Source organism: Pelophylax lessonae (assembly GCF_965119305.1).
Source record: "Pelophylax lessonae genome assembly, chromosome: 9".
Lineage (NCBI taxonomy): Eukaryota > Metazoa > Chordata > Amphibia > Anura > Ranidae > Pelophylax > Pelophylax lessonae.
The window spans coordinates 263,514,135-263,531,514 of NC_138776.1; the positions used below are offsets into that span (position 1 = coordinate 263,514,135).

Sequence of the window (17,380 nt, forward strand, 5' to 3'; positions counted from 1 at the left end):
TTTGTGCTCACATTTTAAAGAAACCATTCCCTGCTATTTTGTTTGTTTAGAATGAAAATCTGATAGATATAAAAGATGAGGTTAAAGAGGAAGAAGAGACGTATGTGAGGGGTGATCAGCAGTTCAGGGAAGAGGTTGGGATGATGGACAAAGTTAAAGAGGAGGAATCTTCTCCAGACATCAGCACAGGTTAGTGATGGCCACTAAATACAAAAACTGTTTGGGTATATGGATTGATGTTTGAGGATCTGTAGATCAACTTCTACAAAGACATCATGATGGAGAATCAGCCGCCCCTCACATCACCGGGTAAGAGGAGACTTTATTGTAAAGGAGAGAGCAGTACGGAGGCTCCACCTAGATCCCCCATCATCTGATAAACACATAGAAACAATGTATTCAGTCAGTGTGTGTGTTTCCTACAGATGGATCCAGTAATGGGAACCCACCAGAGAGATGTCCCCGTCCTCTGTATTCCCAGGATTCCACACAAGTTAACATTAAAGAAGAGATAAAAGAGGAGGATGATGAGAATTTTGTAATGGAGGAGGCAAAGTTTCCAAAAGGTCACATAAATCAGTACCAGGACACCATGGTGGAGTCATCCAGTTCCAGAAATCCACCAGAGAGATGTCCCCGTCCTCCGTATTCCAGGGATTCCACACAGGAAGATCACACCATCCCCCACCATCATCAGGTAGATGAGAATGAGAATGTAGGAAAGTGATCCCAAGCCCTACGACATATCATTCTACTATTATTATTATTTTTTTGTATTTAATATTATTTCTGCCATTTTGTTGGTTTAGGATGAAGATCTGATAAATGTACAAATTGATGTTATAAAGGAAAAGACGTATGTGAGGGGTGATCAGCATTTTACAGAGGAGGTTGGGATGATGGACGCAGTTAAAGAGGAAGAAACGTCTCCAGCTATCAACTCGGGTAATTATGCAAGAATGGGTTAAAGCTTACTTAGTGATGTTTGGTTGGGTGGTATCATTGATCTGGTCAGTTGTCATAGTTTGGTGTTGTGATTGCACCCAGTTCCACCACAGATCTCTTTTAAAGTTTGAAATGCTCGACCGACATACACTGCTCCAAAGAATGAAAGGAACACTTTGAAAACACATCAGATCTCAATGGGGAAAAATATCATGCTGGATAATTATACTGGGATGGACTGGGTAACGTGTTAGGATCTATACTGGTATGGACTGGGTAATGTGTAATGCCCCGTACACACGCGTCGAAAATTGGCAGGGAATTTTCGGCCAACGTCCGATCTGCCGATTTTCGGCTTGTTAGTATGATGCTTCCGACAACCAACTCCGACTTTTCGGCCGAAAAAAATCTGGTGTGCAGGCTATAACATTTTTGTTGGCCGTCAACACAACGGCCGATTTTCGTGCAGTCAGTACAGATTTCGGCAGGGAAAAATCTGATGAGAAAGTCTGGGCATGCTCAGTGAAGAAAAAACACAAAGAAAACAAACCAACACATGACATCACTTCTGATGTAGATTTTTGTTGGCCGAGAAAATTCGTGTGCAGTCTAGGCACATTCCAACCAACAAAACACAACTCGGACAAAAGTCGAACGATCGGTCGGCCGATAATCGCTGCGTGTGTATGAGGCTTTAGGATCTATACTGGTATGGACTGGGTAATGCGTTAGGATCTATACTGGTATGGACTGGGTAATGTGTTAGGATCTATACTGGTATGGATTGGGTAATCTGTTAGGAAGGAAAGGATGCCACACAGTTTGATGGAAATTAAAATTATCACCCTACAGAGGGCTGAACTCAAAGACACCCCGAAAATCAAAGTGAAAAAATGATGCAGCAGGCGAGTCCATTTTGGTGAAATGTCATTGCAGCAACTCAGAATGGTCCTCAGTAGTGTGTATGGCCCCCACGTGCTTGTATGCATGCCTGACAATGTCGGGGCATACTCCTAATGAGACTATGGATGGAGTCCTGGGGTATTTCCTCCCAGATCTGGACCAGGGCATCACTGAGCTCCTGAATAGACTGAGGTGCAACCTGGCGGCATTGGATGGAGTGAAACAGAATGTCCCAGAGGAGTTCTTTTGGATTCAGGTCCGGCGAGTGTGGGGGCCATTCAGTGGTATCAATTCCTTCATCCTCCAGGAACTGGCTGCATACTCTCACCACATGAGGCCGGGCATTGTTGTGCACCAGGAGGAACCCAGGACCCACTGCACCAGCATAGGGTCTGACAATGGGTCCAAGGATTTCATCCCAATACCTAATGGCAGTCAGGGTGCCATTGTCTAGCCTGTAGAGGTCTGTGCGTCCCTCCATGGATACGCCTCCCCAGACCATCACTGACCCACCACCCAACCGGTCATGCTGAACGATGTTACAGGCAGCATAATGTTCTCCACGGCTTCTCCAGACCCTTTCACGTCTGTCACATGTGCTCAGGGTGAACCTGCTCTCATCTGTGAAAAGCACAGGGTGCCAGTGGTGGAGCTTCCAATTCTGGTGTTCAATGGAAAATGCCAATCGAGCTCCACAGTGCCGGGCAGTGAGCACAGGGCCCAGTAGAGGACGTCAGGCCCTCAGGCCACCCTCATGAAGTCTGTTTCTGATTGTTTGGTCAGAGACATTCACACCAGTGTCCTGCTGGAGGTCATTTTGTAGGGCTCTGGCAGTGCTCATCCTGTTCCTCCTTGCACAAAGGAGCAGATACCGGTCCTGCTGATGGGTTAAGGACCTTCTACGGCCCTGTCCAGCTCTCCTAGAGTAACTGCCTGTCTCCTGGAATCTCCTCCATGCTCCTGAGACTGTGCTGGGAGACACAGCAAACCTTCTGGCAATGGGACGTATTGATGTGCCATCCTGGAGTAGTTGGACTGCCTGTGCAACCTCTATAGGGTCCAGGTATGGCCTCATGCTACCAGTAGTGACACTGACCCCAGCCAAATGTAACACTAGTGACAAACACTCAGAAAAGATGAGTAGGGAAAATGTCAGTGGCCTCCACCTGTAAAACCATTCCAGTTTTGGAGGTCGTCTCATTGTTGCCCATCTAGTGCACCTGTTGGTAACAACCCCCTCTGCTACTTCACTGACCAGATGAATATCCCAGGAGTTTCCCTGACTTGATGCTATACTCTGATTATAAAGTGTTGAGCAGTGTATAGGAGTGTGGAAAACTCTTGGTAATTTTTCTTGTCTTCTGACAGACGGACTCTGTGGTGGGAATAGAAGGACATCGGAGGAAGATGTGACTACAGAAGATAATGACATGGCATCTTCTCCAGAAGTAAATCCCGTTCCTCATAATATACATGACAGACCTCACCATTGGAGGAGATCATTGGAATCTCCTGATACTTCACATAGTCCTCTAATATCTGACAGTGCCGACGGGTGCGGGAAACCATCTCAACTCAGGGAAACTTCTTTTGATCATAAAGGGGTTCATACAGGAGAGAATTCATTGTCATGTTCGGAGTGCGGGAAATGTTTTAAACACAAAAAAAACCTTCTTAGCCATCAGAGAATGCACACAGGTGACCTTCCCTATTCATGTTCAGAGTGCGGGAAATGTTTTGGTCACAAAGGACACCTTCTTCAGCACCAGAAAATACACACAGGTGAGCGTCCCTATTCATGTTCAGAGTGTGGGAAAAGTTTTAATCATAAAGTAAGCCTTCTTAGCCATCAGAGAATACACACAGGGGAGCGTCCCTATTCATGTTCAGAGTGTGGGAAAAGTTTTAATCATAAAGTAAGCCTTCTTAGCCATCAGAGAATACACACAGGTGAGCTTCCTCATTCATGTTCAGAGTGCGGGAAATATTTTAGTAGAAAAGGAACTCTTCTTCGGCACCAGAGACTTCACACAGGGGAGCGGCCCTACTCATGTTCAGAGTGCGGGAAATGTTTTATGGATAAAGGAAGCCTTCTTAGCCATCAGAGAATACACACAGGGGAGCGTCCCTATTCATGTTCAGAGTGTGGGAAAAGTTTTAATCATAAAGTAAGCCTTCTTGGCCATCAGAGAATACACACAGGTGATCGTCCCTATTCATGTACAGAGTGCGGGAAATGTTTTAATAGTAAAGAAAACCTTCTTAGGCATCAGAGAATACACATAGGTGAGCGTCCCTATTCATGTACAGAGTGCGGGAAATGTTTCAAACAAAAAGAACACCTTCTTAGCCATCAGATAATACACACAGGTGAGTTTCCTCATTCATGTTCAGAGTGCGGGAAATATTTTAGTAGAAAAGGAACCCTTCTTCGGCACCAGAGACTTCACACAGGGGCGCGGCCCTACTCATGTTCAGAGTGCGGGAAATGTTTTATGGATAAAGGAAGCCTTCTTGGCCATCAGAGAATACACACAGGGGAGCGTCCCTATTCATGTTCAGAGTGTGGGAAAAGTTTTAATCATAAAGTAAGCCTTCTTAGCCATCAGAGAATACACACAGGTGATCGTCCCTATTCATGTACAGAGTGCGGGAAAAGTTTTAATCATAAAGTAAGCCTTCTTAGCCATCAGAGAATACACACAGGGGAGCGTCCCTATTCATGTTCAGAGTGTGGGAAAAGTTTTAATCATAAAGTAAGCCTTCTTAGCCATCAGAGAATACACACAGGTGATCGTCCCTATTCATGTACAGAGTGCGAGAAATGTTTTAATAGTAAAATGAACCTTCTTAGGCATCAGAGAATACACATAGGTGAGCGTCCCTATTCATGTACAGAGTGCGGGAAATGTTTCAAACAAAAAGAACACCTTCTTAGCCATCAGATAATACACACAGGTGAGCTTCCTCATTCATGTTCAGAGTGCGGGAAATATTTTAGTAGAAAAGGAACCCTTCTTCGGCACCAGAGACTTCACACAGGGGAGCTGCCCTACTCATGTTCAGAGTGCGGGAAAAGTTTTAATTATAAAGTAAGCCTTCTTAGCCATCAGACAGTACACATGGTAGTTCAGAGAAACAACAATGACACTTGAATAACAATATATCAGTTTACTGACCTAAGGAAATGAACAGATATAGTTTCATCACAACAGGAAATATGAGTGTAAAGAACCAAAGTGAGATTCTTAATCTTAAAGTCCCAGAATCACTGAGTGGCCCAAGACTCAGAATCTCATCTAACTGTTTTATCTAAAGTTAGATCTGACTAACTCAGCTGCATAGATATATCTCAAGAGACTCCATATCAATCTTAAATAAAACCTGAAAGAGTGCACTCTATCACCTATAGGGGGCCCCCTTTCCTATGAATTAAATGAGTCTTCCTGGGCATGGCCTTGCTAATCTTCGCCAGCAGTAGGAGCTCTAATCATTCCATGAATGATATTTGTAATCCAAAGAGAAAAAGGAGTATTTGTATTACAGGCTCTTAAGTCAGTATAAACCACTGTATGTGTACAGATGAGGCCTCCTGGTTCACCAAGCACTATGAAAGATCAGGAGTGTCCCATGGCAACCGCTCCACTACATTAAAATCCTCTCTGTGTCTCTGCTGCGTCACAGGCCCTTTCACTGTGTCCATGAGCTGCTGCGCTCACTACCATTAGGTATCTCTCACCCAATCCTCTGACACTCCTTTCCGACAGTCCTCCGCACCAGGTTGGTCACCTCTCTGTAACGTCCGCCCCCTCTCCAAGGTGTCTCCGCTCTCGATTAGTCACTCCTCTGTGACATCTGCCACCTCTCCAAGGTGTCTCCGCACTAGGCCATGGCCTCTACTCGCTCTGCTCTCCACAGCGGTTTTCCGGCACATCCACACCACACGCGGTCCCTGAGGCAAGAGAGCAAACATTTGACTTCGCACCTTATTTATAGACTCTCCCATAATCCCCCGCGGAACCTGCAGCTCCCTGGGAGGATACTTCCATCCGTCCCACTTTGCACAGTCTTCATCCTCCACTGGACTATATATTCCACAATCCAACACGCCACTCTTCAGGAGAACCTCCAAAATAAGCAACAAACTTAAAGGAACAGTATATCAGCCTTAACTATGCTGGTAGCGATTTCTTTACTTGGCTACATCCTCCCCCCCACTTGAATGTCTTTGGTCCCCAAAGATGATGGGACTCCTAAGTGGAAGACTCCATTGAGATATAAAGTACCACATAATAAAAACTAACAGCAGTCTTATGTGGAACTAATAGAAGCTGACAACTGGTCAATAAATGCGAGTCACTCTCTCAATAGGCCAACAAGAAATCAGTGGCCAACCTAATAGTGTCAGCGGGTGGAATAAAATCATCTTCCTTGGGAATCCCTACAGAAGAGGCAGTTACTTGTGTGGGATGTTGGAACATTACAATTTGTTTTTCAGAACTCTCTCCTAGGGTATCATACGTCAGTCTCTTTGGCGGGTGTATTTCCCTTCGTATCCTTAATGACACCCATCTCTGGGTTCAGATTCACTTTCCAACCCTTGAGAGCTACAACTAGGTTGAGACTCCACACACTCCTCAGAAGGGCCTATTGACTCCTCTGTGTCTTGTACAATTGAACTCCTGTCTTCCACTAGCTCCTCAGTATTCTCCACAGGGGAATGATTCACATCCTCATCAGAAGGTCCTTCCAGATCATGAGATGGAGAAGCAGTCGAAGCGTCTTCACATGGCAGAGTATCCACACAAGACAAAATTGCTTCTTTTCATAAAATATTGGATCCATGGATTACGTACCTCTCAGATGCCTCAAAGGATGCTAACATTAAAGCCTTCTTGGACAAGATAGAGTACACTTCTCCTCTTTGTGTCCTATTCTCTCTTTTGCTTTACTCTACCCGCTCCTCATTTCTCTTTAAGGAACATGAGCCTAATATAGTGATGTTGCATTTATTACAAGAAATTCTTTACTCTGTGCCCTGGGATGTGCTACAGGTGGAATACAGCCAATCTGCTTCACCTGTCTCCCCCCCCCCCCCCGTTTATTGGGCTCTGATGGAGAGGCTGGGTAACGTCGCTAACACTGCAGCGGCGCCCCTGTTCGTCTCCCATGCCTGTGCGGCTCGGGTGGGAGGGTGAGGTATAATAGGGCGAGAGAAGATACTTTCCTAGGGACCACAGCTTTGGTTTTATCTTTCTTCATGTTAAATAAATGGTTCTAGAGGCAAATATATTGAACCATCTTGATTAGTATTTATGTAACCTGATATACAATTTTTTTGAGTAATTGATGTTGATGTACCTATTGATTTTTGTTCTTACTGGTCTTTGTTAAAAATCTCAATAAAACTATTGGAAAAGAAAAGAAATAATTGATTTACCAATTCCTTTTTTGAAGTTCGGGAATGTTAGGTTGGGCTAAACATGTGTGGTGTCCCTAAAGATGTTCTGCTATTTACCCGTCGTAAACTTATATCCGAGAAAGGACAACACATCATTAAGTTCCTTTTCCTGGTGCATCATGGCAGCATACAATGGGGGGTTGTGGCTCCGCCCCTACAACCTGATAGGACTGGTTAACTATAAATTAAAGACAGACCCGGCTCGCAGCATTCTCCTTAACGTTCTACCTGGACCACCAAACAGTCCTAAAACTCCAGACTGATTTTTATCCATGGGGGATTTTCTCCTTCCACTGTAACTAGGAAGCCAATTTATCGTCTTTCTTGGTTAAGTGGGAGAACCACATCCCCTGGATGTTGATGTAACTCTGATGACCTGCTTGGCAGCTACCTTTTCATTCAGGAAAGCTGAAATCTGTGCTTGGTTCCAGCATGGCTTAAGGCAGGGTCAGTCAGCATCAATACGTACAGTCATCTCCGGGATCAGGGTTTCTCAACCAGAGTTCCGTGGAACCCTAGGGTTCCTCCTGAGGTTGCTAGGGGTTCCTTGAGCAATGGGCAATGTTAGGACTGGATGGACAGGTGATGGAGCAGTGTAATATTAGGACTGGCCTTGGAGGACCGAAGCAACGTCATGACGTCACTTCTGGTCCAGGCTGTAAGTAAATAATTTTTTTTAAATCTTTTGCTTTTAAAGTTAAAGACATTTGGGGTCTTTTTGACCCCAGATGCCTCCATAAAGAGGACCTGTCATCCTTATTTCTATTACAAGGGATGTTTACATTATTTGTATCAGGAATAAAAGTGATAAAAAAAAAAACAATTAAAAGGAACAAAGTAAATATAAAAAGCAAAATAGGAAAAAATTTGAAGAGACCCCATCCCTGCGCGGTGCTTGTACGCAGAAGCGAACGCATACGTAAGTCACGCATGCATATGTAAACGGTAATCTCACCACACATGTGAGGTATCACCGCGAACATTAGAGCGAAAGCAATAATTCTAGCACTAGAACTCCTCTGTAACTGTAAACGGGTGACCTGTGAAGGCTTTTTAACCACTTTACCACAGGAGGATTTTGCTGTCTTACGTCTGGGCCACTTTTTGCGATTCGGCGCTGTGCGACTTTAACTGACAATTGCGCGGTCATGCGACGCCGTACCCAAACGAAATTTACGTCCTTTTTTTCCCACAAACAGAGCTTTCTTTTGGTGGTATTTGATCACCTGTGCGATTTTTACTTTTTGCGCTATATACAAAAAAATTGCGTAAATAGTGAAAAAACAACAATATTTTTCACATTTTTTTATATGAAATTCCCCCCAAAAAAATTTAAAAATCAAAATTTTTTTAAATTTTTGGCCAATTTGTTTTCTGCTACCTATGTTTGGTAAAAAAAATTCACAATAAGCGTATTTTGATTGGTATGCGCAAAAGTTATTGCGTTTACTAACAAAGGGAAAGATTTCTGTCATTTTTGGTGTTTTTTTTTTAACGCGTAATGGCGGCGATCTGCGATTTTTTTTTTTTTGCGGGACTGTGACATTGCGGCGGACAGATCGGACCCTTGACTGACATTTTTGACACTTTTGGGGGTACCAGTGACATTACTGCAGTAATCAGTGCTATATATATGCACTGTTACTGTAAAAATGACACTGGCAGGGAAGGGGTTAATTTTATATGAGAGGGAGGGGTTAATGTATGCCTGGTGCTTACTGACGTGTGGGGGGGAGGTGACTGTGTGACACAAGGACAGATCCAGGGTCCAGCTATGCTGAACCCTGCAATCTGACCCTGCCTGTCACTTGGGAGATCCGCCCGCTTGTGTTTACACAGGTGGGTGGATCTCCACACTAGATCCCCGACGATCGGGGAAGAGCAGAGGCGATCGCCGCTGCTCCTCCCCTTGCCCGACTCCCGCTGTGACTGAATACAGCGGGAGCGAGCCTCCGGCAGCGCGCGCGCGCCGCAGAGAAAGGGGAGTGTCTGACGTCGTAGTACTACGTCGTCAGACGATAACGAGCCACTTTGCCGCAGTAGTACTACGGTACTCAGCACAAGGTGTGAAACGCGTCTGCCGTCCAGTCTGTCTTGCAGTCTTGTCTGATGTTCTACCTATGATTTGAAGAAATAAACTCAAGTTTCCAAGTTCCTGGGTCTGGAAGTGCCACTTTCTTCTTCATTTACATGGATTCCTCCCCTTGCCCGACTCCCGCTGTGACTGAATACAGCGGGAGCGAGCCTCCGGCAGCGCGCGCGCGCCGCCGAGAAAGGGGAGTGTCTGACGTCGTAGTACTACGTCGTCAGACGATAACGAGCCACTTTGCCGCAGTAGTACTACGGTACTCGGTGGTAAAGTGGTTAAGCATCGCCTATTGATATTTTTATGTACCATAGTTCTAAAAATCATTTTTTGCTAGAAAATTACTCAGAACCTCCAAATATTATATATTTTTTTGTAACAGAGACCCTAGGGAATAAAATGGCGGTTGTTCCAACTTTTTATGTCACACGGTATTTGTGCAGCCATTTTTCAAACGCATTTTTTTTTTAATCTGTTTCATCAATTAAAAAAAAAATAAAATGAAACACTGAGTTTAGCCCAATTTTTTAATACAATGTAAAAGATGATGGTATGCCGAGGAAATAGATACCTAACATGTCACACTTTAAAATTGCGCACACTCGTGAAATTGCGCCAAACTTCGGTACTTAAAAATCTCCATAGGTGACGCTTTAAACATTTTTACGGGTTACTAGTTTAGAGTTACAGAGAAGGTCTTGGCCTAGAATTATTGTTCTAGCTCTAACGTTCGCCGTGATACCTTACATGTGTGGTTTGACCGCTGTTTACATATGTGGGTGTGACGTACATATGTGTTCACTGGTGCGTGCAAGCACACGGGGACGGGGGCGCTTTACTTTTTTTTTCTTTTTTTAATTGTTTATTTTATTACATTTTTTCTATTTATTTCGTTTTTTTTACACTTTCCCTTTACATTTTTTTTTATCACTTTTATTCCTATTACAAGGAATGTAAACATCCCTTGTAATAGGATTAAGGAAAGGTTTGATTCATGTGGGGTGATCCCCTGAGTGCCACATCCCAAATTGGAATTTAAGAACAATGGGGGTTCCCCTTGGGGCGGGACTTTTCAGGCACTATGTAATTCAAGATACACAATTTATTTAGAAACTTTATTGAAAAAATATAAATACAAAGAAAATAGTTAAAATGATTGGCAAGTTATACAAACATTACATACACAGTGAAAATGCACCACATGTAACCCACGGGTATTCACCCGACGCGTTTCGGAGAGGAACCCCAAACTCCTTCTTCAGGGGTGCCCGCAGGGGGTGGTCTAGAGGTAATTAGTATGTAAGTAATATGTCATCCAACAAAGTATCAACAACATGTACATTATAATGATTAAACATAATTACAACAGAGCACTTACATATTCACTGTAATGAATGGAGGAACTTGCCTGCCTGTGAAGGCTAAAAACAGGAGATCAGTGTGCCGACAGGCGCCAAACTGGAATGCCGTGTATAAATGCTGGATGTTGGACCCGAAAGAGATAATTCTCTGGATGTCACAGATGGTTGAAACTGCTTGCAACCCGAATTCCCAGAGGGAAAGAGGGTAGGAATAGCTGGAACCCCCAGAAGGCAGTCCTGCTGAGCAAAGGCCAAATAATTAAAATTAAAAATCCCAAAATTAGCCAAAAAAAAAAAAAAGGCAACAATGGTAATAATTATTTGTTCGGAAGAGATCCAGATAAGAGTATTATTTTGATTTCTTTTGCCTGAAGAGAGAAACTGTCCATTGCCAAAGCAATATATGAAAAAAACAAGTTATTTGTGGGCAAAAAACGACTTGGGGACTTGTAAGTCCCAAACTCAATGGTTGAGAATACCAGAGGAAAACATAGTAAATATCCTCTTAAAAACAATGCCAAATTCAAAAGAAAGGGGGAGAAAAGTCAAAACTTGCTATTGTAATTGGACAGACAGGCTATTCGACAGAATTCCTCAAAAGATAGTAAAAATAAATACCTTAAAATCACTTGTTACGGGCAGACAGATCCAGCTTAGCAGGGTAGGTGTTATATCATGCTCGGCAAAGGAACATATGAGTCCTATGCCGGGCATGTAGAATATAAAAGGAGCGTTGTCAATCAGCTGGGACTAGTCTCAGCTGAAAAGGCAATTGCAGTCAGCTGGTTGCCAGTGGGGTTCCCCGGGTCACGTACGCCGGGCCCGCCCCCATCCGGAAGTGTCCAGCGGAAGCTGGACCAGCCTATGCGTCCCACCGACACGGTAATGGACTTCCGACTGCGTGGAACGCAAGGCGGAGTCCACTGGGCATGCGCCTGATAGCTCAAGTTATGAACTAGATGGAATGGGCTATTGCCGATATTGCGAACGCCATCTAGTGGTTTATCTTCTCCTCTGCACTTTGAGTGTTCACCAAGGTGCTGGCCCCCGGGGCTAACCTTGCTGTGCTCCCAGGGCATCGCCAGTGTGGGATTTCTGGAACACCTCCATTAGCTTAGGTTCTGGCTGACAGCATAGCTAGAACTGTCCTGACATTGCCAAGGTTCAACTGGGACCTGAACCTTCGGAACTTAGCCCTGGAACCAACTCATCACTTGGAATATCTGAGTCTCATCCTAAACACAGCTCAAGCCAGAGATTTTCTTCCCCAAGAGAAGCTTTAAACTCTCTGTTCCCAGGCTCTGGCTCTTCAGTCCAAGGGTCACCCATTTTTGCTTCTGCTTGAGAGTTCTGGAGCTCATAGTAGTGTTCTTCTAGAACAGGGGGGGTCTCCAAACTTTGTAAACAAACAGCCAATTTACTGTCTTCAGACTTTATGGGGCGGGGGTGGGGGGTGGACTGTGGCTACTGGAAGCAGAAAGGGTTCCATCAGTGGCAAAAAACAATGTAAATAGACAGTGTAAAAATAAAAAGTAAAATAAATGAGAAGAGAACTAATTTAGGAGACCCCATTCCTCCAAGCTCACGCTCAGAAGTGACTGCATACGTAAGTCGTGGACACGCATATGTAAATGGTATTCACACCGTACACAAAGGTATCACCGCGAACGTTACAGGAAGAGCAATAATTCTAGCACTAGGTCTTCTGTGTAACTCTAAACAGGTCACCTGTGAAGGCTTTATAAAGGTTGACTATGGAGATTTTTAAGTACCGTACTTTGTCGCCATTCTATGAGCATGCGCCATTTTAAAGCATGACATGTTAGGTATCTATTTACTCAGCGGAACATCATCTTTTACATTATACAAAAATGTAGGGGTAATGTGTTTTTTTCCCCCCCAAAAATTGCATTTGCAAAACCGCTGTGCAAATACCGTGTGACATAAAAAAATGCAACTATCTCCATTTTTTTCTCTAGGGTCTCTGCTAAAAAAAAAAATGTAGCACCCTTCTAGACAGGTGCTAGGTAAAAGCATTGAGTTGCTCCTGATGCTTATCAGGTGAGCTATTCTGTTAGTTTAGCCTGTCACATGTTTCTAGGTGTGATTCACTGGGTCTGAGGGAGTGTCCCCACTGTAGCCAATGAGGGAGTTCATTGGACAGTGGAGGAAACCTAGCCAGTGGCACACACTGTTTTATGTCAGTTCCAGTGGGAGGGCATTCCTGCAATGCATTCTGGGATTGCACAAAAATAGGAGGGGAGCATGTGACAGGGGGGCTTTTGGCGGGAGCAAAGTCCCAGGAGGAGGCGGATGGCTGTCTCTCCTCCTGCAGCGTGAGGAAGGTGGTCCAGGTGGTCGGTCTAGGGACAAGGAGTGGAGCTGGGCTGCAGAGGATCCAGTGTGCTGACCAGTGGAGCTGCTGGGCAGAGGACTTTGGGAAAAACAGTATCGTGAGTACTAAGGGATCTGCCCAGGGGTCTGCCTGAGAGAAGGGACCACTCCAGAGAAGTCAGGGGATCAAGAAGCCAGCTCACCCAGAGTGTTACCGTAAAGGGGGTGCCATGTAGTGAACCCTGAAGATTAGGAACAAAAGGGGGCGTCAGGAAGGGCCCTGGGATTGTTCAGAGCACAGATTGCGAGGAACAAATACGGCTACAATCACCATAAGTACACTAAGTACAAAAATCCCAATATTGTCTTTATTTCCTGCTTCATTGCATACAGGGATGGAGACTCTGTTGGTCATGAGTCTCATATAAAGTCCCAAAATTTCCTCCCCCCATATTCTACAAAATCCCAATATGATCCACAAGGTGGTGATCTGACTTCTCTCAGATGGAACGCGCAGACAGGAAGTGATGTAGTTGCAGACAGGAAGTGATGTAGTTACAGAAAGGAAGTGATGTAGTTACAGACAGGAAGTGATGTAGTTACAGACAGGAAGTGATGTAGTTACAGACAGGAAGTGATGTCAAGTATATATAGAACGTTACAGAGTGAGCGGTGAGTCGTGAGGAATTAGATTGGAGACGTAGCTGGAAGTGGCAGCAGAGGAGGTAATAAGATCTTATTTTATATTTATAATCTTTATTAACATAAAGAAAATGTCCTCCTTCCTTTTTGCCGCTGGGGGAACAGAAACAGAGGAACACATAACACTGAGGATCGGTTTCTGCTCCCCCGATGAAAAATTAAAAGCATGGACGCACAGCGCGCTTCCCAATAGCAAAACTTTCTCCAGCTCTACTGCAGCGCCCCCACCAGACAGATCCGAGGTATCCACAATTTATGTGGGTGAGAAGCAGAGCTTATGGTGACTTGGACACTCCCTTCTGGAAATATTCAACAGAACTCCTCCCCCAACTAACATTAATCCTGTCATCTGCCTGAACACCAACTGGGCCCCCAGATCTGTATATACAGGAGGACCGGGAACCCCACCGTGTCTTCTGTGCCATCTATACTCTGCATGTGTCAGAAGACACCGAACACAGTTACCTGCCCCCATCTAACACCGCTGTCCCCACTCCTCACCCCCCATCTAACACCGCTGTCCACCATTCCTAACCCCCTATCTATCACTGCAGTCCCCCGTTCCTTAACCTCCATCTAACACCACTATTCCCGCTCCTCACCCCCCCTTCAAACACAGCTGTCCCCCATCCCTCAACCTCCATCTAACACAGCTGTCCCCCATTCCTTACCCCCCATATAACACTGCTGTCCCCCATTCCTCACCCCCCATCTAACACTGCTATACCCCGTTCCTCACCCCCCCATCTAACACCACTGTCCCCCACTCCTCACCCCCAATCTAACCTTGTTGTTCCCTGCTCCTCACCCCCCATCTAACACTGCTGTCCCCCACTCCTCACTCTCCGACTAACATTGCTGTCCCCAAACTCCTCACCCCCAATGTAACTTTGCTTTTCCCAGCTCCTCACCCCCCATCTAACACCGTTATCCCCCATTCCTCACCCCCATCTAACACCACTGTCCCCCTATCCTCACCCCCCTACTCCCCTTCCCACACTGCTCGCCTATTGTCCACAACCCCCTCTGACACTGTTGTCCCCCACTCCTCATTCCTCTATTCAACATTGGAGATCTCCGCTCTTCACACACCCTATTTGATGCTTCTGTTCCCCACTCTTCACCCAGACCCCATGCTGCCACCTTGCTTTCTCTGACTTGTCACATGACATCATCTCTAATGATAAAATAAAGACCTGACCAGAAAGGTGAGAAGGATTCTGGGAGGTCACATGACATCACTCTTTTTTTTCTTTTAATCAAACTTTTATATTTTATAAATTTTCAAAAACAGAAAATACATATCTATAATCTTACTAAAACTCTTACCCAAGAAACCCTTCTCCCAAGATCCTTCCCACTTCCCATTCCACTCGGTATTACTCATCTAGTCGTCTATTTTACCACCTCCCTTTCTTCTTAATCTACCCATATTCCACCCTCATACTCTAATCCGTCCAGATTTCTAAATATTTACTCATCTTCTTGAACTCTGCCCACTTAACCCACTTGTTTGAGAAACTCTCCATCTTGTCTTCCGGTCTGCTTCCCATGTATTCCATATTGTATATTCAACTGATTTATACCAATCTCTAATTGTAAAGACTTTTTAAGTTTTTGACAATTTTTTGGAATTGCCCCCTTTGCTGTGTTCATTAAGTTGGGACTATCGTGCTTTTATACAGTTTTTTTTATTTACCAGTTTTGTGAAATAAGCAAACCTACGGGTCATTAGTAATATCTACACCTGTAATTTCCTCAATGCATTGTTAAACCTCCTGCCTTATCCCTATTAATAAAACACAGACCTGACCGGAGAGGTGAGGAGGATTCTTAGAAGGACACAAGGATCTCTACAAGGACATCATGATGGAGAATCAGTCGCCCCTCACATCACCGGGTAAGAGGAGACTTTATTGTAAAGGAGAGAGCAGTACGGAGGATCCACCTAGATCCCCCATCATCTGATAAACACATAGAAACAATGTATTCAGTCAGTGTGTGTGTTTCCTACAGATGGATCCAGTAATGGGAACCCACCAGAGAGATGTCCCCGTCCTCTGTATTCCCGGGATTCCACACAGGAAGGTCACACCATCCCCCACCATCATCAGGTAGGTGAAGATGAAATCAAGATCGTAAAAGTGATCTGACTGTATGAAAATATATTCCACTTTTAGGTATGAGGTTATTTGTGCTCACATTTTAAAGAAACCATTCCCTGCTATTTTGTTTGTTTAGAATGAAAATCTGATAGATATAAAAGATGAGGTTAAAGAGGAAGAAGAGACGTATGTGAGGGGTGATCAGAAGTTCAGGGAAGAGGTTGGGATGATGGACAAAGTTAAAGAGGAGGAATCTTCTCCAGACATCAGCACAGGTGAGTGATGGCCACTAAATACAAAATCTGTTTGGGTATATGGATTGATGTTTGAGGATCTGTAGATCCACTTCTACAAAGACGTCATGATGGAGAATCAGCCGCCCCTCACATCACCGGGTAAGAGGAGACTTTATTGTAAAGGAGAGAGCAATACGGAGGCTCCACCTAGATCCCCCATCATCTGATAAACACATAGAAACAATGTATTCAGTCAGTGTGTGTGTTTCCTACAGATGGATCCAGTAATGGGAAGCCACCAGAGAGATGTCCCCGTCCTCTGTATTCCCGGGATTCCACACAAGTTAACATTAAAGAAGAGATAAAAGAGGAGGATGATGAGAATTTTGTAATGGAGGAGGCAAAGTTTCCAAAAGGTCACAGAAAGCAGTACCAGGACACCATGGTGGAGTCATCCAGTTACAGAAACCCACCAGAGAGATGTCCCCGTCCTCCGTACTCCCAGGATTCCACACAGGAAGATCACACCATCCCCCACCATCATCAGGTAGATGAGAATGTAGGAGAGTGATCCCAAGCCCTACGACATACCATTCTTCTATTATTATTATTTTTTTGTATTTATTATTATTTCTGCCATTTTGTTGGTTTAGGATGAAGATCTGATAAATGTACAAATGGGGGTTATAAAGGAAAAGACGTATGTGAGGGGTGATCAGCATTTTACAGAGGAGGTTGGGATGATGGACGCAGTTAAAGAGGAAGAAACTTCTCCAGATATCAGCTCGGGTAATTATACAAGAATGGGTTAAAGCTTACTTAGTGATGTTTGGTTGGGTGGTATCATTGATCTGGTTAGTTGTCATAGTTTGGTGTTGTGATTGCACCCAGTTCCACCACAGATCTCTTTTAAACTTTGAAATGTTCAACCGACATACACTGCTCCAAAGAATGAAAGGAACACTTTGAAAACACGTCAGATCTCAATGGGGAAAATATCATGCTGGATATTTATACTGGTATGGACTGGGTAATGTGTTAGGATCTATACTGGTATGGACTGGGTAATGTGTAATGCCCCGTACACACGCGTCGAAAATTGGCAGGGAATTTTCGGCCAACGTCCGATCTGCCGATTTTCGGCTTGTTAGTATGATGCTTCCCACAACCAACTCCGACTTTTCGGCCGAAAAAAATCTGGTGTGCAGGCTATAACATTTTTGTTGGCCGTCAACACAACGGCCGAT

At 44.4% G+C, this 17,380-nt stretch overlaps 5 protein-coding genes across 5 annotated transcripts in view; 4 read left to right on the forward strand and 1 right to left on the reverse strand.

Moving 5' to 3' along the window:
- The window catches only part of LOC309564430 (uncharacterized protein), a gene marked incomplete at its 5' end in the record, with an annotated part of 504,148 nt that overhangs the window by 107,508 nt on the left and 379,260 nt on the right, over nucleotides 1-17,380 (forward strand). The window lies entirely within an intron of this gene.
- Nucleotides 1-17,380, reverse strand: part of LOC309563902 (uncharacterized protein) — a gene marked incomplete at its 3' end in the record, with an annotated part of 281,290 nt that overhangs the window by 28,915 nt on the left and 234,995 nt on the right.
- The window catches only part of LOC309562808 (uncharacterized protein), a 400,807-nt gene that overhangs the window by 310 nt on the left and 383,117 nt on the right, over nucleotides 1-17,380 (forward strand). The gene's annotated exons all lie outside the window — the stretch shown is intronic.
- LOC309563903 (uncharacterized protein) lies at nucleotides 144-6,756 on the forward strand (the record flags this gene model as incomplete). The annotated part of the gene is made up of 4 exons (XM_082268536.1): nucleotides 144-189; nucleotides 426-547; nucleotides 3,819-4,722; nucleotides 6,545-6,756. The coding sequence occupies 4 exons, from the start codon at nucleotides 144-146 to the stop codon at nucleotides 6,754-6,756; spliced, it is 1,284 nt and encodes a 427-aa protein (XP_082124662.1).
- LOC309563904 (uncharacterized protein) overlaps nucleotides 16,869-17,380 on the forward strand; it is a gene marked incomplete at its 3' end in the record, with an annotated part of 68,930 nt that continues 68,418 nt past the window's right edge. Inside the window, 1 exon segment of the mRNA XM_082268537.1 lies at nucleotides 16,869-16,922. Coding sequence (XP_082124663.1) covers nucleotides 16,874-16,922 — 49 coding nt within the window. The 5' untranslated portion in view covers nucleotides 16,869-16,873.